The 23,448-nt window shown below is 37.3% G+C and overlaps 1 protein-coding gene across 4 annotated transcripts in view; it reads right to left on the reverse strand.

Moving 5' to 3' along the window:
* The window catches only part of SLC44A1 (solute carrier family 44 member 1), a 72,844-nt gene that overhangs the window by 678 nt on the left and 48,718 nt on the right, over positions 1-23,448 (reverse strand). The window contains exons 8-16 of one of the 4 annotated variants that reach the window (XM_064736870.1): positions 21,889-22,016; positions 20,675-20,861; positions 18,577-18,742; positions 14,204-14,360; positions 13,673-13,756; positions 12,434-12,571; positions 10,490-10,726; positions 8,865-8,945; positions 9-2,646 (exon numbers count right to left, since the gene is read on the reverse strand). In XM_064736870.1, coding sequence (XP_064592940.1) covers positions 2,596-2,646; positions 8,865-8,945; positions 10,490-10,726; positions 12,434-12,571; positions 13,673-13,756; positions 14,204-14,360; positions 18,577-18,742; positions 20,675-20,861; positions 21,889-22,016 — 1,229 coding nt within the window. In that variant the 3' untranslated portion in view covers positions 9-2,595. Of the gene's footprint in view, positions 1-8; positions 2,647-5,544; positions 6,681-7,785; positions 8,946-10,489; positions 10,727-12,433; positions 12,572-13,672; positions 13,757-14,203; positions 14,361-18,576; positions 18,743-20,674; positions 20,862-21,888; positions 22,017-23,448 lie in introns of those variants that run through there. The other 3 variants (XM_064736872.1, XM_064736871.1, XM_064736869.1) reach the window with 3 other exon arrangements.

The following is a 23,448-nucleotide window of genomic DNA, read 5'->3' on the forward strand; positions in this document are numbered from 1 at the left end:
ATTTCTTTCTTACTTAAAAGGAAAACTTTATTTTGATACATTAAAAAATCTATACATTTCTTAGACTAAAATACAGTTTTGCATCAGTATCCTGGCACAATGTCAGTTTACACAGAAAATCTAAGATTAGATCAGCACTGTTAATTTCTTTTCTCTTCCTGCATTCACAGCTTGCAGTATAAAATAGTTTAAGTTCTCAAGACAACAATGAACAGTGTCACATTTACTTTTCCCATTCTCAAAGGAGGTGGCATTCCACTGGAAAAAGGAGCACTTGTTAGTTGATCTTGATTCAATGTAAATCACTAAGCCAGTCCAGGGGTTTGATTGCCCTGTTAGAAGTATGAGTAAAGGAGGATGAAAAATTCGTTTCCAGATGAAGCTTTGACGGACTATGACAATGCAAGTACTGTCAAGCCTTTAAAATCTGTTCAGAAGATTTTCCTTTTTCCTTACAGTAGTTTCTGTAATCAGCAACACAATTCATTATATAGAAATAATTATTTTCTATAGGGATAGTATTCCACTTTCATTTTGCTCTGAAGAGCTCCAGAGTAAAATTAAAGTGGGACACGGGAGATGTTGCTGTGAAATGTCTGAATTGGAATGTGAATTTTCTTAACTACTGTGAAGATCCTGTGGAATATTTTTTATCTGCTCTTCACGGCTCCACCTAACTTCTGGCAGCTTTTCTGTCCTACATTAGAAATAAAACCACCTTTCTGTTTTTTCTTCCCTCACTCCCCTGGGAGACATTATAAGATTGTTGGTGCTGCTGTTTTTCAAATGAGAGATACTCTCCTGTTTCAGTCTGAGCAGCAGGGAGGGACCCAACTAATACTAGCATGGAGGACACATGGTATTTGAGTTAAAAAACATGTTTATAGCAGGAACTCCAGTCAATGCACAACTTCTGCTGGGTTTCAAAACTAGTCAGTTTCCTAATTTCACCATAACTTTTTGAAATAACCTGCCCCTAATTCCCACTAACCCAAAGAGGAGAGGTGGTACACTTAAGGAATGGTATCCACCTATGCTGCCAGCATAAAACAGGAATGCTGTTAGGTATCTGCTTATAAATCACATACTTAGAGAGGCCATAGCTGTCTTTAACATAACTGAAATTAGGCTAGTTCTGTTAAAGTCAGCTGGTACTTTTACTCTGAATTCTCGGAACCTTGGTTCTAAAGGGAGTTTCTGTAGAGAAGTACCAAATGCTTATAACACCAATTCTGGTCATCATATAAATATGATGACTTGAACTCAGTAAGACAGGGGAGTAGAATCTGATAGGCATTTGCTGGTTTTCTGCTAGTTTCATTTTAACAGATGTCTTTCCAATGAATGCCAGATAATTTAACCCTCAAATGGGTATTTTCAGATCAATTCATGCTACCAGTTCTCTTTAGAAATATTTTCATAATCCTGGTCTCTGAGGAGCTTTGGCTTGATTGTATCAGATTGCAAGACTCATCACAGCTCCATCCCAGACCAGAAATTTTGCCTTTTATACATAACCCTCATCACAGGAGATGAGTTTCATCTTTTCTCTCATGTCTTTAAATATAAAAGAAAAAAATACCTTGAAAACAGTATTTGCTACAGAACACAAGAAATACAGATTTACTAGTCTCCATAATTTTGTTACATGGTGGAAATAACAGCAGAGACTAAATAGTTGGAAGAGCATTTGAAAATGAAATATTTAAAGTAAACTTTCATCATCCCAACAAAGAAGCTGAGGGTAAGAAATGCTTCAGATAAGCCTGCTGGGTTTTGTATTGGGAAACACGAGAGTTGTTTTGTCGTCTTTTTGGTTTTTTCACAAAGATGAAATAGAATTTCTGTGTTGATAATGTGACACAAGCTGTTCAGGAAACAATGGGCTAGTGATAGTTAGATTTAGTAAATGGTATCTGCACAGGCCAAGCCATGATTTTAAAAACGGGAATGCTGTAAGGTATCTACTTATAAATCTTAAAACTGTTTCTTAAAACGACTGTGCCATATTCAATATAGCATGTAATATGCATTCTGAACTAAATGCTCACTAGATGGTGATGAGTATATGTCTGCTACATGCATTTTATTCTGACTCCATAACATACATTCATAGAATACATCATAACCACTCAAGAGCAAACCACTAAAGTGCATGCCCTGAGGGCACATTAAGTATATTGTTTCCAACACTGGCTGCTCAATTGCCAGAACACTGATACAGAAAGGGCTCATTTTTGCTTTATATCCCCATTATGTGCTGAAAGAGTAAGAGCTAACATCCCCTGCTCCCTCCATGAAAGGGAGCACTGTGGAGCAGGCTAATTGCCTGCTGCAAAAAAAGCCCTTTTAGAAAAGAAGTAACCACCCTGAGAAGATGCTGTACAGAAATGCAGGGAGCAAGTCTTGGATTAATTGCTGGGTAGGTGGGCCTGTGTACTGGGTTAGACTGGACGGTCAGCAACCTGCAAGATGCTATGTTTTAGATCTGCAACAGTGCTGCTAACACAAAGCTTTACCTGCTACTGAGCAGCGCTTGCACAGGGTCAAGGCCTTCTCTATTTTCCACTCTATGACCCCCGCAGTCGTCTGGGGTTAGGCAAAAGGATGAGAGGACACACAGCCAGGACAGCTGACCTGAACAGACTGAAGAAATATTCCACACCATGTAATGTAACACTCAGCAATCAGACTGGGGTGGGTGTAGTTCACAAGCAGCTGATGCTTGGAGATTGGCTGGGCATTGATCTGCTGGTAAATGATTGCCTTTGTTTTTGTTTTGTTTTGGTTTTTTTCCTTATTTGCTTATAGCTGCACTTAGATCAGTATTTTTGTCCTTTCACTGCTCTCTCCCATCCTGAGCAAGCAACAGAGTAGCAGTGTATATGACAGCCATGGTCAACCCACCACAACATTTAACTGCATTTTCCACTGTTAGGTCTCCCTTACAGAAAACACTTTCCAAATGCAAAAAGTCATTCATTTACTATGCCAATGTAAGGCCACATTTAGAAGCCCATCCTGGTTCTGGCACTGGGAGCTCATGGAAAGCTGAAGATGCAAATCTAAGCTGGCCATTCTATGTGTTAAGTCTATATCTGGAGCAGCAGTGAAACTCAAGAAGTGATTGGCTGCACTTCTAACCACAGTGATGGAGTAATACCAGACAAAAAAAGAAAAAAGTTCTACCTCAGAACTTTAGCTTAGCACATACTCTCCCTCTCATTCACTACAGGTAATATCCTGAATCACTGCCTCAAGAAGGTAAAAGGGAATGTGGTAAGATCAAGGGACAAAGGGGAGCTGACACTCTGCCACTTGCCACTCTTTTACTCAGAGAGCAATATAGAAATGAGACCCAAAAGAACAACAATAAAAAACATTCTCTAAGGCTGGAAGAAGCAGTAAAGATGACATGGTACTGTTCAACTTCCAAACAGAAAACATAACGTGGGAAAAAAATTAACAATTTAAGGATTGGTATGTTTTTTCTATTTGAAACTTAACTGGTCAGAGGCCATGATGCAGAAGCCAAATGCTGGGAAGCAGTAATCTCAATGATTGTTTCTAAACCCAAATTGTCCAGCCTAAATCTCCAGTCTTTTAGCACTACTCAATTCAATGGACTTTCTGAGGAGATGATTTCTCTGTTTTAGCTGTCTCATCTGCTCCTCCTGCATTGTTATTCTCAGCGCAGCATCACTCTCTACTTAGTCTAGACTGCTTCCCACAAAGCAGACCATACACTGGCTTTAATAATCAACAGTCAAAAGAAGTATTTAATCCCTCACAGCTGGCAGACCCCAGCACCCCTACTGCCAAAATTTATGTATGGGATTTACATGCCAAAATGTCCTCCCACTCCACTATCCCCACTAGGAAAGGAAAGCAGTCTAAATTTGTCCTGAAAAGTTATCTTTTCAGAATTCTGACTTCTGCTTATCTCTGTGCACAAGACAGAGCTGGAAGAGTTTGGTTGCAAATGAACTTCAACGGGTGTTCAAAAGCTTCAAGGGGCCACTGGAAAGCATGTGTGTGGATGGAATGCCTTTTTGTCAAGACTGAAAAGCTCTGCATGCCGGATATACACTCAAGAATGGTGCACATGTTTTTATTAAGAACTTTGTAATGATATAGGTTTCTCACTTAAACATTACAACTACCCATAGAAAAGTGTTGCCTGTATCTTTTAAACACCATGTAAATAAACAAATTTATTTTTAAGACAGGATAAACTGCTATAAAAATGGTGCACAGTCAAGTCATACAAAAATACAAAATTTGTTACCAATTGCAGTCCTAGTTGCAATTACAGAGTACAGTTCCCACTCAGAACATCCAGTGAGTGGAGAACACAAACTTGTGGAACCAGTCATGGCAGAATTTTCTTATCAAAATGAGCAGAATACAAGGCTTCTTTGATTAAGCACTTCCAATAACCTCCAAACAAGATTAAAACTAGATTCTCTGGAAACAACTGGGTACTTGGTAAGTCTTTTAGTCTTGGAAACCAGTTTCTAGAATTCATCTAAGCTAGTTTTTAAATTTGTGTTGCTAAATCCCTCTGATCTGGTGCTGAGTACCACTGCTGTCTCAGACACTGGTACTGCAGGAATGTCTCCTCTCCACAAAAGTAAGGCTGCTCCAATGCTTCTTCAGGGCAAGTCTGACCTCTAACTTGCACAGAGAGGCCTCATCTGTGCTCCAGTTTGGATCCCTAGGCTGAAGCTCTAATCCAGTCAGCACTTACACAGATGTGTATGTTGCAATTTCCATACTTAGAGAGCCCTCCTGATGCTAGTAGTTACAGATATGGTTCACTTAAATGAGTAAGTGCTTCCAGGACTGGAGAAGTCTCTTTGCCTCCCCAACAGCTATCCTTTCTGAATGTATCTTTATTTTTGTATCATTCAAATAGTTTGGGTTCTGTGATATGAAAAGTGTAAATTGTTTTAACTGGCTTACAGGGAAAAAAAGTAACAAATTTAAGTTATCAAATGACTTCTGGAAGCAAAAGTGAAACATTTTACTATTGCCAAAAAGATAAGAGCACTAGTTAGCTAAATGACACTAAATAATTATTTAAACCTTCAGCAGCAATTTAGAAGTCTGGTATAGTCTGAAAGGAAGCACAGTTAACTGCTTACTTACTAAACCTTGATTACACAAGTTGTGCATGTCTTTTCCTAGACATACCTCTCTACTCCATCATAAAGCTTCTGTAGAAAGGCTCTTACTCTTTCAAAAGATTTTCTGGAATGGAGTGATTGAACCATTGAGGCATCATTATTTGTAGACAGCTTGTATTTAGTGCAATAAGTTTAAAAATTCTGCTCTGAAATATTAATTTTACAATAACAAAAATAGTTTTCTTAAAAAAATGTTAACAAAAGGAATATATAGCATAGACAGATCATAAATTCTTAGCAAATACAGTTATGCATTTACCAATTCACTATGCTGAATAATTGAATATTAGCATTCATATCTGGTGAACTTCCAGACTGAAGAGATATTTATGTATATTATGTATATAATAATAATAATAATAATAATAAAGCATGTTCTCTTTAATAATTTCAGACAACTATCCTGGGAGGTACACTTCCAAAGGAATGTTTCTCTGCCCTTTCTGGCTTTAGCCACTCACTACAGTATGTACAAATATGGATCAAGCAACAGGCAAGGAATGATCCTTTCTACCTCCCAGAGCTCTCTCATTAGATGAAATGAAGCATACAGTACTTTTTTATGTAGAGCAGTACAATTCATTTCTCTTCCCATCCTCAGCATCTTTGTATCTAGTCATGAATTAATCATGAGTATGGCTAAGACTGAGCTTTAACAATCTGTTATTTCACTTGCCTGTATGGAGAATCCATACCCTTCAAAGGAACACTGCTGAAGTGTGAAGGAGGCTACTGAACTCAGGGGGAGGATAGAGGGCAATGGGTATGAGGGGTAAAAGTAGGGTAAGCAGGAAGTTAATTGCATATAAAAATTATCTGTCCCCATTTTGTAGGTTCTGTTTAATAGGAGATGCAAGGGCTCCCACACACCTAAATACCTGAGGAGTTGGTTATTGTGATATCTGATACTGGTAAACAGAACTGTGCCCTGCCAGGGCTGTAAAGTAAAATAACTGCTTACAAACACATTTCAACTGAACAAATTTTTGCTGAAACAACCTCTTGAAAAAATAAATTCGAAATTTTTCTTGATGTAAGGTTTTCTGTACATGTCACTGTCCTGAATTTAATGAAAATTTTAAAGAAATTAAACAAGTAAAACTCTCAGCAGATTAGCAGTGTCATGGGAAATCTGTCTCTAAACCCAGTCATGATTTCAGATTATCTTTACAATGATACTTCCTCCAGATTTTAAAATATCAAGCAGATAAGAATCAACATTTCCATGACCACAACAAATAACTTAAGAAATGGAACAATGATAAAGCTGCTTGTAAAAGCCACCCGTATGAAAAGAGTACATGTTTCACAAAAATAATTGTTAAAAAAAGTTTTAAATCCCTGTTCCTTTTCTCTGATTTTGGCTGTTTATTTATATATATATATATATATATATATGTATGTATGTATATATGTATATATATACTGTTTTGGAATGTCAATGGGTTCCAATATGGCTGGCTAGTTTCAAGATGAACTTGCTCCAGAGGCCTAGAAAACAAAGTCATACAGTACAGTCTTAGACAGATGCCAAAGGACAAGGAGAAATTGAGTCAAAGGGGTCACTGGAAGCCATAAAGAAAAAAGCATGAAAAGGTGGGGTTTTTTGTTGTGCCCTGATACAAGAACAGAACTTCCTGAAGTGTTTTCTCATCTCTGCTACTAATATCTATTTTAAATACAGCTGCACTTGGGGCATTTCACTTGAAGAAATAATTGTCATATCTAATAAATATCTGCTTTTCAAGGAAAGTGAAGCAAAGCAGTAAAGACTCTGTAAAAAAAGAGAGAAAAGTAGTGTTGATCTATTTTTCAGACATGCAATTTTGGGACTATGGGCACTACTGTTACACAGTAGACTTATAACGATCCTATTCTAGCTATAACTGAGGCCCTCTACTTTGGGGAAAGGTCTCAGAAATTTAACTGCTGTGCCCCATTGTGATCAGGAAGCGAGATCCTAGTATTTCATAATCAAATCAACTGGAGCTGAATGCCCAAAAATGGAAAACCACAAGGCCCAAACAGTTCCAAACAAAGACAATCACATGAGCAGCAGAACTGGGAGTAATTCAGCAGGAGACTTCCACTCTGAGCCTCAAGTGCTCAGCATCTCCAAGCCATCCTAAGAGGACTTTCAGCCAGTACCAGGCTAAGAGTCCATAAAATTTTCCTCAAAGAATAAAACCACCCTTGGTTTGCAATTCTACAAGGGGTGAGGCTGAATAAAGTTTTTTAACATCCAAGATTCAGGCAGTCAAGTACAAAACTGTAAGTAGCAGTCGGTGTCAGCTCTGACAACAGTGTAAGTGGAAAACCACTTACGGTAAACCAATTCTTTGAAACAGCGTTTAACATAAAATTTTGAACTGAATTTTTTGTGCATATTACTAGAGAGTTTGCACACCCAATTCTCAATTATTTTCATGGCACATTTGCATTTACAGCAATTAGCTCGCTCTGAAAATCCCAACGTTAGTGTCTGCTTGACCAGCTAGAATTACTCCCAGAAGAAAACAGTAGATGAGCATAGAATTAGTTTTTTATATGTATAAACACAGCAGCATTTAGGCATAAGCAAATCTAGAAACTGGTATGCCATAATGAAATAGCAAAACACGCAAAGCTACACATCTATCCAGTCTATAGCAGGAACCCATTCCAGCTTAGTCAAAAAATGCTCATGCAACATGGCTTCACATACATTGTTGGAAAAATAAATTATTCTGTTAGCATACACTTATTTAGATTCCATTTGGTTAAAAAATGATCCCCATGGTACGGAAATGAATAAGACCCCAAACACTCTGAGAAAGTGATAATGGAAAAATATTTTGTTTCACAAAGTCATAATGTACGATGACAAATCATACCTTGCCCAGCCTGGCTCTCTGTTATACGCCCTCTGTTCTCCACCTTCCAAACTTATCCTCCTATCTGTTATCTGTACCATGTATAGTGTTCTTATTCCAGGCTACTCAGACATGCAATGCCTTCCTAACAGGCACACCATAAGTAAAACAGGCTGCAGAAGCATAAATGATGCATTGTTCACTGTCTGTGCATCTGACAGTGTGAGATGGAAAGAGCACACAAGAGACAAGCAACATAAGTAGTTGGCAATAAAACAAACAACTGGGAGAAATGTCATTTGAGCAGGTTGAAAGGAATCACTGTATCCAATTCCTTGGCACTGTGTAAGATAATTTGGTGAGGGCTTTGAATACCTGGTCTTACTTTGCAACAACTGATGCACGCAGTAAGTGTTCTTCATTTCAGGCTTTTGCAGTGAATATAAGATGAGCAAAAATTGTTCATCTCAGGGCTGAGAAGAGCCCATAGAATCTCAGAACCATCTTATTTTTAGACTGTTCAGCATCTGGGGCTGTCTGCATATACCACATGGCATGCACCAGTAATCCTAATGAAATGACATTGCATTTGTTTCATATGAGACAGTTCCTTTCATCTTACTTTTACAGGAGATGGTCTCAGCTGTGACAAAAACTCTGCCATCCAGGTGATAGGCAAGCTCACAAACAGAAAAAGCAGAACATCTTGAGTGATACAGAGAACAAAAACTTCTCCTGAAGAAGTGCAGTCAGTAAAGACAAAGAGGGAGAAGAAGTAAAAGTGAAACTCTTGGAGGATCGCCACCTCCTCATCTGCACCTACCATTGGTTTTAGCTCTCTGCCCTCAGCTCCACCTCCCCGGCCAGCTTCTTTCATAGATTTCTTACTGTTCTCCACAAACTCCTGAAAAACAGTAATGAAAACACGAGTGCTTTCACAGAGCAGACTCCAAACATTAAATCTCAAGACAGAAACTTCAAGATGTAACTACTCAAAATATCTAGCTAATTTACATCTCCCACTTCTCTTGCTTAGACTGGACCACAAGGTATCAAAAAAGCCTTCCAAATAACCACAAAGGTCTGCCTCACTTAATTCTGGAAGCCAGACAGATGTCTGCCTTGTGTGCTCTTACAACTTTCATATTTACCCTGCAATGCTCTCCTTTATGGGGAAAGAAAGTAAAAGGCTGATTTTCAAAAAAAAAAAAAAAAGTCAAAACCAAACAAAAAAAATCCACAACAAATACCCCAAACAAATCAGAATCTCATTTATTCTGTGCCAAATGTTAGAACTACATTACACAAAGGGAGTTAAAGATAATTACTTGCAAGATTTGGCTGATTTCCCTAACTGTCCTTAATTCAACCTCTTACATTTTTCACAAAATGACAATCTCCTTTTCATGCAGATTAGAAAATGTGCTATAAAATGTTAAGCAATATTTTTCTCTTCAAGGCAAGAATTCTGCAGAACATGTCAGTAAACTTTAGCTGCTGAGGTTTTGTGATATTGACTGTTGACTAAAGAAACCCACAATGCTTTTACAATCTATCAGTGCTTTCTTTTGAGAGAACTTGCTACATTTTACTCTTACTCTCTTAAAAAGCAACTTAACAGCAGCTGATTTATTTATTATATACTCTACATTCCATAGAGGTTTACAAAAAATTTAGCACTAAACTCTTGGCATGATTTTCCCAGCAAAAAAAACAATTGCTAAGAAGTCATGAGAATCTTCCTCTAGCCTACACAAGGGTACATTTTACAGAGACATATTCTACACCTGCCACTTAAAAACACTGACAAGAAATTTCCTATGCAACAAAAAAGTGAGAGGTTTGACAAGCAGATTTTTTATATCTTGGTTTCTAGTTATAGTGAACAGAGAATGACATGGACAAAAATAGACAAAATGAATTGGACTTGCAAAAGGTCTTGACAAAGTAGGCTCCAGGACAGGACATAAAGTCTGGTATTTCTAGGTGTGACTGAGCCAATTCTGGTCAATGCCTGTATAAAAACTCCACTGTGATCACTATCTATGCACGAGGTAAAATACTCTGATATTTTTCCTCTCTCATATCCAAAGACAAGTCCTTCTTGGGAAAGTAAAAAAAACCCAAGCTTTCTTCCTTTGTTTTGTTTCTTTCTATTCTGCACTGTGTAATTGACAAGCCATGATATCCAAGAGTATGAATCTGTGAGATCACTGCTCATCCAATAGCTAGCAAACAGAAGCCAATATCATGGGAAGGAAGCATCATTACTTACTTGATGCTTATCCCATGACACTGTTTCTTGATCAAGCCATGAACAAGATGGCAAGGCAAAAAAAAACAACCAAAAACCCCCATATTGAACTCAGCTACTGCATTCATTCCATTGTCAAAATACCTATTTTATGGAACCGGATCCTTACACTTTGAGAGTAAGGGAAAACTTACCATGAGAACTTTATCCATGTAGAATTCCCTGCCAGGGCTCCCATCATTGTATTTTGTATCGACGGCAAAACATAAGAATAGGACATCAACAACCATTTCATAAATGGAAAGGAAGCAGTGAGCAACCAGGAATGCAAAGAGGCAGACAATGATGAGTGGCAGCACCCAGATGGTGTAATCTCGTTGGTAATTCAGCAACATAATGCCAGCCAAACCTGTGCTGCAGACAATCAGGACCTGAAGAAGAAAATGGTAGACAACTCTAATGGCAGAAGCCTTTTGAAATTTTTTGTTTGGTTTGTTTGTGTTAAGGCAGTATGCTTCTTGGTCTGCCAAGGTTAGAACTAGAGGTAACAGACAGTAGGTAACAAGAGCTTTACCTCCTGGATTCCCCATGTCCCTGAGGATAAAAGACATTTAATTCTTTTTTCAGCAGGTTCAAGTCAATTGTTACACATTCTTCATCACAAAGAGTATTTTTCAGAGAAAATTACATTTATATTCTGCTGTCATCATTCTAGTGTTATACAATATTCCTGTAAAAAAGAACTTTGTCCTGTCAATTATATAAACCCCACAATCAAATGCCATGCATCAACTAACATGCAGTTTTATTTTTTATTTGGGATGGAGGCAGAAGTTAGGTATTAGGAGAATGGTATATTTTTCATTTTGCTAGTGGAAACAATTTCCAAGCTTCTTTAATATCTATTTCTTCTCCATCCAGGAGAAAGCAGATCAGAGTTCACATGAGGCACTTCATGTAACAGTCTCTACAGAACTACACTATGTATGAGCCTGTAACAGACATTCCACTGGGTATCAGTCTGGTTTTGACAAAACCAAAAAGACTAAATTGGTGGTGCCAAGTAATTTTTTCAATATTTCTGAGTGTATTATTATGAAAAACAACTAAACAATAGTTGCTTTTCATAAATAGTTGCAATAATCATAAAATAGGTCAGCTTTTACAAAAACATCACATTGAACTGCTAGAGGAGATGCTGATAGTGTAGCATTATTTGAGCTGATACTGATTTTTATGTGCACTGTTCATTTGAACATATCTGTCACCTGAACATTTTTCTAATAATCTGAGATGCCTTTTCAGGAGGTGTTTCCTAACACTTTTCAGATTCCCCAGCAAAACTTTGTGATGTAATTTCAGGTTCTCCAAAGCACCTATAGCTCCCCTATGCATTTATTTCTTCTCACAGCTTACTCACTTAATTACAGGATACAAGGTCCAGCCTGCTGAACTTCTGATTTAACAGTAGAGGAATGCAATAAAGAATACAGATCAGTCCAAGCAGTGTCCAGATAAATAATCTGGTATTAATTGTTTCAGTAAATTATGGCACTTCAAAGGATAGAAATAATTCACTGGATTAAAGTGAATCTCCATTAGCTGGAAATCCAAAAGGCTGACTGATCACAGAAATTATTCTGGTCTTCTTTTAATTCTCAGAGTAGAACTAACTTCGTAGCTTAAACTTGCAGTTCCTCATAGCAGGCTTCTGTACTCTTCCAGTCTGATTTTGTCATAAAAGGTGATCACTAACGTGTCAAATTTTCAACATAAACCTAGAAACTCCATACTACACAGAATTTAAAAGAACAACTTCCTTTCCTTACAATTCTTTGTCTTAATTACAAAATCAAAACCTTAGACTTTTTAATCACTTTTCTCTTGACTCCCTAAAAAATGCAAAAAGCATCATAAACTTCAGCTATTCCTCTCTAGTCACTTCTACTAAATTTAAGTGGATCATCTGTTTATGCTCCCTATAGTGGACAGTCCCTTCCTAACATGATGCAGCTAGATGTGATGAAGTGCACACCAAGAAATAGGCCTTTCAAGGTATTTTGAATTAGGGTTCAAGCCATTGCTAAAGAGAGATTGCTCCTACATAGATCTGCAACAGCTGTATGCAGCAGACATACCTTTCCTAGAAACAGCATAAAATCCCCAACTGTGTTTATGGCAGCCACTCGCAAAGCATTTTCCACTAGGATAACAAAGGCATCCTTTGCTGAGGTGCAGAAATTGGTGCTGTTGATAGCTGTGGCTGTATACGCATTCTGAGAAAAGGAGATTGAAGATTTATTCATAGAATGATCAGGCATTTCAGATGGAGGGTGGGGAAGGTGAAGGGGAAGATACAGCTTTGAGTAAGACACATTCATCATATGATTTTAATGAACAAAAATTCCCTTGAGAGTTGTTGAATCAAGCAATATGAACCAGCTGACAGAAGATTATATGAGGTAAAGAATTACTATTCTTCTCCTCTCTTGCTCATAATTTATGCATTAACAAGTTTGTTCAAAAAAACTCATTAAACAGAATTTGCAATTCCTCTGCAGGAGGAGGTGAACAGTAGCATAGCTACAGAAATTAAATAGTTCCAAAAAAACCAATCTGGAAATATAAAAGAATCTGAGTGCCATACAAGTCAACCAAGATAATTTCTAAATACTTAACTACACTGCATTCAAGGTTAATAAGGACAGTTTTCAAGGATTACACTGGGGCGTTTAAAATGCTTTCTTACAATTTTATTCTCTACATTTCGGTCAGTAAAAAAAAATTAAGAACAGTGAAAGAGATATTATGTACAAGATATTTATGTATCTGATAATTATTTATGTGATATTTATGGCCCATAAACCCACTTTTACAATGGGTCTTTTACAAGGACCAGCCAGTGTGTTGCACTTTGCAACTCTTTTTGTCCTTTGTAGATGATGATGACAATTTGATGTTTTGTATAGTTTTTACACTGTGAGAATCTTAAATGTTACGCATAGAAAAGCTTAATTCTCTTTTCATAGCAAAAATATTTTGAAACTCAGATGTAGTTTGACTGAGTAGATCTAAGAGGAAATGCCTCCATTAAACCACTAAATTGTTATAAAGTTGAGAAACCATGTTCACAAAGATGAATATGGGCTATTTTTTAGTTTTTATTTATATTCCAAAGATGTAATGATTTGCAGTGTAATTTCAGTAATGGAGACAAGACTGAAGTTCTGTCATTCAAGTTCAGCTCCAAAGTACAATACACTATATGTCGGCATCAGATTGCACTCTGGGAATATATATATATATATATATATATATATATATATATATATACTAATATTGGCCCTTACATAAAACGTAAATATGGAAAATCTTACCTGATTTAAATATGTCAGGCACTTCTCTAGACACCAAAGGCAGCAAATGCACGCTTTAAGCATACAGCGAGCACAAGCATTTTCCTAGAAAGCACAGAATGTGGGAAAACATAGATAAAGAGTTTTTTATGGAAACTAATATTCCCTTGTGCTTCAGTAACTGATATTCAGCCTGCTAACTTAAGCAATCTGTATCAGTCCCATGGTCCTGTAAAGTCTAAATATTCAGAGAACAATAGGAATGGCTTGGGTTGGAAGATACTCCCAACACCACAGGCAAGGGCACCTTCCACTAGACCAAGTTGCTCAAAACCTGATCCAGCATGACTCAGAACACTTCCAGGGATGGGATATCCACAGCTTCTCTGGGTAACCTGTTCCAGTGCCTCGCCACCACCCTCACAGTGAAGAATTTCTTGTTACCCTAATCTATTCCAAAACAAGACTTCCACCCTCCCACACTGACTAAATAAACAGGTAAACATATCAGGCCTTGAGTTTTTGTAGGAAAATTGAATCTATTTCTCTTACCTTTCCTTTGAGTTGTGTATGAATATACATAAGAATCATTCGTGGTATCTTCACTAGTGTGATAATGAAAGACCCTTTTGCTACTGTTCCTAGGTGGTAACAAACAAGGCGATTAACAGATGCCAGAATAGGAGTAAATGGCAGATTTCTTTTCTCCCTGTTGAAAAGAGAAAAAAAACACTAAGTATTTAAGAAGTGCTACAAATTCTCAATAAAATAATGTACAAAAGGAATACATTATGCTCATACTAGCTTTCAGGATATATTGCTCACTCCACCCTGACAATCTGTGTAACTGTACAGATTTGTCTCTAATGCAGGATGAGGATTAGGAATTAGTATGTCATACTGTTGGAGACTGCAATGTTATCATTTATGGCTTAAGCATTTTTATGAAGGACTTTTGCCTATTAAGCAAAACTTTATAACAAAAGCTGCATGGAAGACCACCACACCCTGAATGAGCCTCCTGACTGAGGCTCTGGATTTCAAGTTGATGGAGATCAGAGAAAGTGACTGAATTCTGGGCTGGAAAAAAAATAAAAACACTCACAGGAGGGTTAAGCCTCACACCTTTGGGGTAGAGACCACAGCCCCAGGACTATCAGCTGCCAGACTTGCACAGGCCCTCGCACTAAAGGGTGGGGGTGGGAAGGACAGGTCTTGGGTGTGTGGTGAAAAAGCCACTGGTAAGAGGCAGTGAATGCCAATACTCTGTAGGGCAGACCTGCCCAGGTGTAGTCACCTCTTCACCTGAGAAAGCCACATCTACAGGACATCCACGTGAATGACAGCAGACGGATTGTCATGGCCCAGCAAAAGTTATCCCCACAAGGGGCCCCCAGATCTTGCACTGGAGCACAGCAACATGATGTACCAGATCCACAGTGTTGCAAGGGACAGTGTCAAACCTGCCCTCAAGGCATTCCTACCTGGCCCAAATATATATGAATCCACTGGATTCTATACTTTCTGGGGTGCGGGGAACCCTTGAAGGATGGTATGGTTCTACCTAACCCCTGTCCCTCTTCCTGTTCCCCTCCCTGCTCTTTTTCTACATATTCCTTTCTTTTCTCTTTCTTTCCCCTTGCCTCTTTTACTATTAAATAAAATATACAAACTTTTTTTGGTTTTGTTGGCACTAACATCTAACCTCCTTTGGCTTTAATCAAGTTTTGGAGTGTATTTTGAACCTTTCTGTGTTCAATCCATTTTATTCACAAAGACTTAGTTTTCTTTGCTCTTCTGTTTAAATTGAATTGTAACACATAAGAGTAATGTGGTGATGCATCCCCTTTGTCCCTTCCCATCTTGGGCTGCATTACAATCTCAGAAATGCTTGTTAGACCCCTGTCTTGACAAACAGCACCTGGGCTCACCTCCTCAAAATTATCAGAAACACAGTATGCTCCCAGGAACTTGTCCTGTCTATCAGGCTCCTGTTTTTAAAGGAACAGCCTTGTAAACGTATTTTTTGTGCCCAAATATCAACCTAGGTAGAACAACCATTTCTGTTATTGAACTTTCAAAGAAAGTAACAGACCTGAATTGTGGACAGGATGGAAAATTACCATGACTAAAGCCAATTCTCTTGCAACCCTCTAAACTCCTGGACCACAGTGGGCTATGACCAGCACCTCCTTCTGAGTGGGACCTCTCTGAGCCACTGAACACTTAAATTTGTGATACTCAGAGGACCAACATCAAATGTTGCTGACAGAGCCTAGGCTGACAACCCACTTCTCAAACCTCAACCCTTCACCTTTTGAGAAGATGTAGAGGCATCTGACCTGAGCACTTCACTAAACTTGAGAGGACCTTGTACCTACACGAGTGTGAATGTGCTACAGCAAATGTACTGTGAATGTTACAGGGGTAAGTAAATCAGGTCTAAGTAACTGAGTCACTGTTGTGCTCATAGTAAATTCTATACACTCTTTCACTAAATTCATTAAATTACCCTATTGATTAAGTGATGCTAAGTTTAAGTGCTGTTTAACTCTTTAGGCCTACACTGTTGGTGAAGCCTGGGGCTAAGAGTGGCAAGAAAGCCTACTGTTAACCTTGTGATTTGATGAGAGGGTCTCCCTCATTTCTTTTTATCCTTATGCTTTCTCATCCTTAGCTTTTATTATCCCTAGCTTCCACATAATTTTAGGTTTAGTCTTAGATTAACTGATTTTAGTCCTACTTTTCCTTTTTAAAGTGTGCTTTAATCATCTACTAAGTAGTAGAGTGATTCTTGTCAATGAACTCTGTGACACTTTAACTTCTATATTAACCAGTTTTTGCCAATACCTTGGCCACTGATTCTCCAAGCAGCTGGAAACACTCATTGTTTCCAGGTAGTCTTACTAGCAGTTGGCTGCATTACCACTATTAAGAACTGGCAATTCCCTTAAAGTTGCACCAGATGGTATGCAATTCAAAACCTTCCAAAACACAGGAAACTGTGCTAATACTTTTTTAGTAAGAATACTGATTAACTTGCCTTCTCCTCTCTTGTTCTTTTGGAGATCTTTGTATGGACTTTGGAGTGGATACTACTAATTGATCAGGTAAACTCTTTGCTCAGATTTTTTAAATTTCTGATTTAGCTGTTATATCCTCAAGGTACCAAGGGTTGAGCCTTAAAATAAGTTATTTTATGCACTCTAGTTATAATATTTTTAATTTATCAGATAAATACTCATGTTCACAGTTTCATGCCATTATTCTTTTCTACCAAGAAACTCATTTATACATCTCTCTCAAAGGATAGCACTAATTAAACATTTAAAGAACGGCTCTTCTTCTTTATTGGAAATAAAAGCATGATAATAAGCATATTAAGAAACATGTGATAACATTCAAAAATAAAGGATCTCCCCAGCTTGGAAGAGATGAGAATTTCACTCAGAAAAGAAAACAGAAGTAGATTCTTCATTCCATGAAACTAATATCTGCATAATCCTCAGATGTTAATGAGTAAAGTAGGTTTACCCTGTATTTTATTCCAATTAGCTTTTAGGGGAAGACAAATTTTACTCCTTGTTAGGCACAATCACATAAATTGCTTGAGTCTCATGCCCAGGCAAACCAAACACTTCCTCATTTTCAGGGCAAAGTCTGTAATGCAAAACACTTTGAGGCCTGTTATTGCCTGAGTTGAAAGGAATCCATCCGGGTTAAGTGAATGAGCAGCGAACACGTATAAAACATTTCTCCATGGACAACCTCATCTCATTTGATTTGGAAAGCTGTTCATGTGCAAAATAATGGGTAAGGGCAAATTAATGCCTTTTTTGTTTTTACAAGTCACATTTCAAATTACGGTTGTACCTTACAATGCAAAAAGAAGATAACAGAGAAAAATGAGTATTTACTAACTTAAAATAAAATTGCTGTCATGGAATTACAGGGTACGGATGAAATAACAATTATTCACCCTCAGGCCACAGGAAATACATAAACTTACAGATGAAGCATACACATTGCTAAGCAATCTATTTCAGTGCAGAGTTATTCTCCTTCCTCTGTATTTTCCTCATTCCATACTCAATCTAGTTTAATTATTCACAAGATTACAGCCCTGTAACATCTTGTAATAACCTCATAGATTTATTTGATTGGTATAGTGGAGAACTTAATCATTAATAAAATAACAAAACTTCTGACAGCACAATAAATTGATTCCTTGCTTTTGGAATTATTTTAAAGAGTAGGGCAGAAAAGAAGACAAATGTAGTTCAGGTAACGGCCTCAATGAAAAAGACAAAGCAATTAAACATTTGTGATCTGAATCATGCACTTGAAAAATACCTGCATACATTATTCAAAAAACTGATACACAATTTAGTTCACAAGTACAGCAATAAAATATGGAGCTTTAAAATTTTACATTAATTTCTATATGATCTTGTCAGGATCTATATATAAATTATTAATCTAATAAGATCTTCAGGAATCCTGTGAAGGAAAGGTTATTGAAGATTAGTGAAGCACTGTAAATAATTTTAAGGGCACTGTTTTGCAATTAAAATAATAATCAATTGCTTTCATTATTTTTAACCTCTGCTATAGATCTTATCAGCATTAATTATTTAGCAAAACAGATGACCTTCCAGACTCATCCTACTTTGTAAACAACCACCCATACCTGTAGAATGTGCACAGGTTACAAGGCAAATAATACTTCAAGTCTTATATGTCAAGAATACCATCTATAAATGGCAAAACAGACTTTACATTATTTAAAAAGAGTCAAGGCAATTTAAATGTTCCCCCGCTTTCCCAATGGACACAAATATTCTCCCCAGAAAACTTGCTGCTCATTATTTCTGCTAAGTCAATGTGTAGGCTACTCATGATAGAGCTTCCTAGGTTAACGTTACCTTGTAAAATAGTATGTTACAACAGCCCCTGCTACTGTCATCTGCTGACAGGCTAGGATAAACTCGCTGATCCAGATGAGTCCCACTACGTGGTACCACCACATGTATTTCAAAGGACCTGCCATCCGAAATTCAACAAATCCTTCTTCATTTGGGACAGGACTACCTAGAAATGAATGAGGGTAAAAAGCAAAATGATGCTTACATGAACTCATAATGAAGGAAGCATATGGTATTAGCAGCTCATAGCCAGTTACAGCAGAAACCTCTCTAGTTTCTACTCATAGTTTTAAATTTACAATTACCACATTAACAATAAGTATAATGGTATTTGAAAAAAATACACTAAAAAAATTCCACAACTAACCACCATCTCATAGCAAAAATTCACATAGTTAAACATAATGGAAGTCTACTTCAGTAATTTCAAATCTGAGTTTGCTGCCTTATCAGTATTTTTCATACAGCAGGAATCAGTATCAGCTCCTTACACGTAGATGTCAACATTAACAATGACTTTTGTTTTCCCTATGGTAAGCTCTTGTAGCTTTAAAGCTAGTAGCAGACATATGGAGCAGCCTTAGAAATTCTAAATATGTCATTTCATATATTCAAAAATGCATCAACTCTTTGTCTAATATGAATATCAATATAATGTACAGAGACTGACAGCATGTCAGAGCTAAGATAAGCTCTATTTCAATGTGTTAATGCACAGTGAGATGTTTCACCTTATACAACATTTACATGAACAGCTGATGAGATTCAGAAAAACACTGCAAGGAAGTGTGTATAAAGTGCTTACCTTGAAAAGCATTGTTTTGACTTAGCACTGACAGCACCTTACCCACATTCTTAGTTATGTTTTTATACTTACATATAAAATGAATGTTTTCTTGTCAATATGTTTACTATTGAAATAATTCTGATTTTGGTGAACAAGAATTTGGCCTTATTTGCAGAAAGTTTGTTTAACTGATAACAGTGATGATACTGAGTATATATAAGCTAAAAAGATAAGATAGTTTTTGCAAAATCAAGGCAGTTTGAAGGGTTCTGTCAGTTAACTTTAATATCAGACTACATTCTCCTACAAACTAAGTGCCTGTGCAGTGGTCTGACTCAGAAAATGAAGGACAGGGCTGAGACTTTCAGTGGTGACCATTTTCTGCACATAGCACAGCATGCAATGAAACCTAAAAATTCCATCAGTAATGAGAACAGGAACATATGAATTCTATTGCCTCCAACCTTTGCTAGAACTCATGATATGAAAAATATTTATTTTGTATTACTGTGAAATAGCCTTGTGACTTGAAACACTGCTACTTTTGGGTCAGTAGCAAACAACATGTTTCAAAATTTTAAGACATTTAATAATGAATGACAGTCTCTGTTACCTACAATGTACTGCAAATAACAGACTGTTTAAAAAGCATCTGCTGTGGTGGTTTTTTTTACTGAAGTAACTAAGATTTGGACCTATGGGGTTGATTAATTCTAGAAGCTCTTGTCAGACCCTGAAAACAAACAAAGATTTCACCTTCTACATACTGAAGAGCAGGCAGGAATTAGCAGTACATTGGCTGCTCTCAGAATGCAATGCACAAGCAGCAGAAAAATATCCCTATTGATTCTGGAATAATACTGGACACTTAAGTTACAAACAACTGAAAACTAAAATCACAATATTTACATTGTGGGAGACAGTATTGTGCGCAATGGTCCTTCCCTTACTGTGTACTCATCTGTGTGAGTACAGTACTTGGTGACTCCAAGTTTATGCTGTCTTTAACTTGTGTGTGAAAAATTAGAGGGAATTATTTGAAAAATTGCTACAGCAGTTTTATTATTAGTGTCTCATAGTTTGCAGCAAGCCAACTTGCATCAAATCAAAAAGCCATCCTAACACACAGAGTACCATGCTGGGAATTAAGACTCAAGTGCACAATAACCTGAAGGCAGTGAAGCAGCAGACAGGAATAGAAGCACAACAAGTGGGCCTTTTTCTTTGAGACTCCCACAGGGTTTTTCGTCAACTCTGCTACAAATCATACAACAATGAAATGAAAATTATTTAAAGTAAGTCACTGCTTACCTGTAGTACCAAGAAAAAGCAGGACAGTGATCCAGTATGTCCAGAAGAGGATAAGCACAAAGAATGTCCAAAATGGCTGGAAGACTAACAGTGGCAGGTGAATGAAGACCTTGCCAGCTACGTGGAACAAGGCAATGGTGAGAGCTACTCTTTTGCGCATAATTAACATGATCAAGAACAAGACAACCTGGAGGGAGAAGTTTCCAAATCGCATTTTAGAGTACTGAAACGGAATCAAGATACTCTTTCACACAGTTAGGATATTCAAATACACTAAATTAACACATTATCTATAAAATCACAAGATCAAAATGTAAAACCTCTATCAGCTTCTTCTGGTAATAAATTATTTTCCAAATGATACTTTTGGTGAATTCCATTCTCATAAGTACGTATTTGGAATCATCACAGCTTTAAGCTGATGAGACAAGACCAGGTTCTATCCTCAATTTCTTTTACAAAGCAGTGAAATCAGCCAGTTTTAACCTTTAATTACCTTTAAGAAAGGTAATTTAAAATTTATATCTGACCATGGCATGGTAGTCTTATAGGATGTATGTATATATGTGTATAATATAGGGAGTAAGAATCTAGGAAAGGGAACAGAGAGGAAATTTTGGATTAGGATGTGAAGCAAAAAGAACAGAAGAGGAAGTCTACAATTCCTGTGAAGTTAGTCAAACATTGTCAGTCTCCAATAGTAAATTCAATGACTCTGAAATTAACAGCAAGGCCCAAAGAAGACAAATTGGTTAAAATGGTGTTAGTATTTCAATTCATAATGATTTACGAACAACTTCTTTCAGAAGTAGGCTAAGGACTATTAATACACTGAAATTACTAAGTACCTCTGAACTGAGAACCTAAGAAAAATCTCTTTGGATTGGCAGTCCAGTATCATACCTATTCTTAGAAGTCCCTGTGGATATTTTACAGTAGATGAAAGTAGCTGCAGGCTTAGAAAGTCTCTCCTGACTTAAAATCAGATAACAGAACAGCTCCTAGAAAGTCTCCCCTGACTCATAATCAGGTGTTAGAGAACAATTCCTAAAAGTTAAAAAAATAGCACAATGAAAGAAAATCACTTCAACAGAAATTGTGGCAGAAATAAACTGTTCCAAAATGTGTGCAATACAATGCTTTCACCTGGACAAAAAATAGAGATTAACAGGAAGACAAGAGCAGAAAATAATACCATCATTAGCAAAGCATACCGTGAAGACTGTAGCTGCAATGGCATAGATCAAGAGAGCCTGAAGATTGTCTTTGGCTATTTGGGTCTCAAGAGCACCAGCGGACATTCGTTGTTTAGCATAGAGCCACCACAGGACTCCAGTACCACCTATGTTTTAGTGAGAAAAGAAGAAGGATAAATAAATTAATCCTCTGTGTGATATATACCACCTAGTCCCAGAGAAATAAAACAGTTCTTTCCTTTTAAGTCTAGTCTGGTAGTGAATACTCCAAAGCACTGATGCTCAACCCAACAGGACCTTGAGAGGAGGGAGAAGTACCTAGTTCTCCTCTGTTGCCTTCTTCTCAAGTGAATATATTCTTTTCACAGTCTCACCATACTATGACCACTTAAGAGACTTGCAGAACCTTGACTCTGTGTTTTAGGGTAAACTGCATTGAAAAACTACTTCATGGAAAGCCCTAACAGCAAATAGCACAGCTCCCACTACACAGGTAATAAAAGAACAAAAGGAAGAATAAATAGTTCTGTGGTAGGCTGTATGTATGAATGTATAGGTGTGTGCAGGGAGTAAGAATTTAGGAGGGAAAATAGAGACAGACCTTTGGATTAGGATGTGAAATAACAACAAAGCAAGGAGTCTACTGTTCCTGGGAAGACTACAAACAACAAGCATCAGCTTGACGCTGGAAACAGCACCTTAATGATATGTAGCTAAACATGCCTCACACAATGTCTTGGACACCAGAAAAAACATCAGTAAAAGGCACAGGAGGAAAATACAATGTGAGGTACTGTCTTCTCACCCCTATTATGTTAATCCTAGCCTTATGGCCAGAAAAACATTCTCCTATTCTAGCTGCTTTTCCAAGCAGCTATAACTTTTCTTGAACACAGATCTCCAGCCCCTCAGGGAGATAAGCTCTCCTCTCTGGTACATTTCTTTTCTCTTTTAATTGTCCTTCTCTGTTCTGCTGGTATTTCTGAATCAAATGCATAAGCTGAGTAGGGAGGTTGGACCAGATGAGCCTCTGTGGTCCCTTCCAACCTCACTCATTCTGTGATTCTGTGATTGCCATGTTTTTGCTGAACATACTTTGTTCAGGTCTAAAATGAAGAATGCTCTTTTGACACCTCCTAAACAAACAGTCAAGACAGAACAAGCAGTATATGTCATAAAAGATGAGGTTTTATTCAATCTATTATTTTAATGGATGTAACCTTCTAGAACATAGTAACAGATGCCAGTAAGATAAGTTATTCAACTGTTTGACTCAACATGGCTGCTCAGCTTCTAAAGGGAATATAAATGGAAAAGAAAATGCATATTTTTCCTTTTCCCTGATCACAGATTGTGAGGCCATTAATTAGAAAACCAAAGTGATCCTGAAAAAATACAGGTGGTCTGCTGATTTTCTCCATCCATTGCAGTCTTGAATTGCGAGAATTAAATCACTAGTGCTTCCTAATGTGATTATTCTATTTTTTTTTCTTTCTGTGCAGTCATCTGCCCAGACATTTTGGCTTAGCTACTCAGTAATAAGTGTAGAAAACTTTCGTTTTATGAGTTTAAAAGCTA

This window comes from Zonotrichia leucophrys, chromosome Z (assembly GCF_028769735.1).
Source record: "Zonotrichia leucophrys gambelii isolate GWCS_2022_RI chromosome Z, RI_Zleu_2.0, whole genome shotgun sequence".
Taxonomy (NCBI): domain Eukaryota; kingdom Metazoa; phylum Chordata; class Aves; order Passeriformes; family Passerellidae; genus Zonotrichia; species Zonotrichia leucophrys.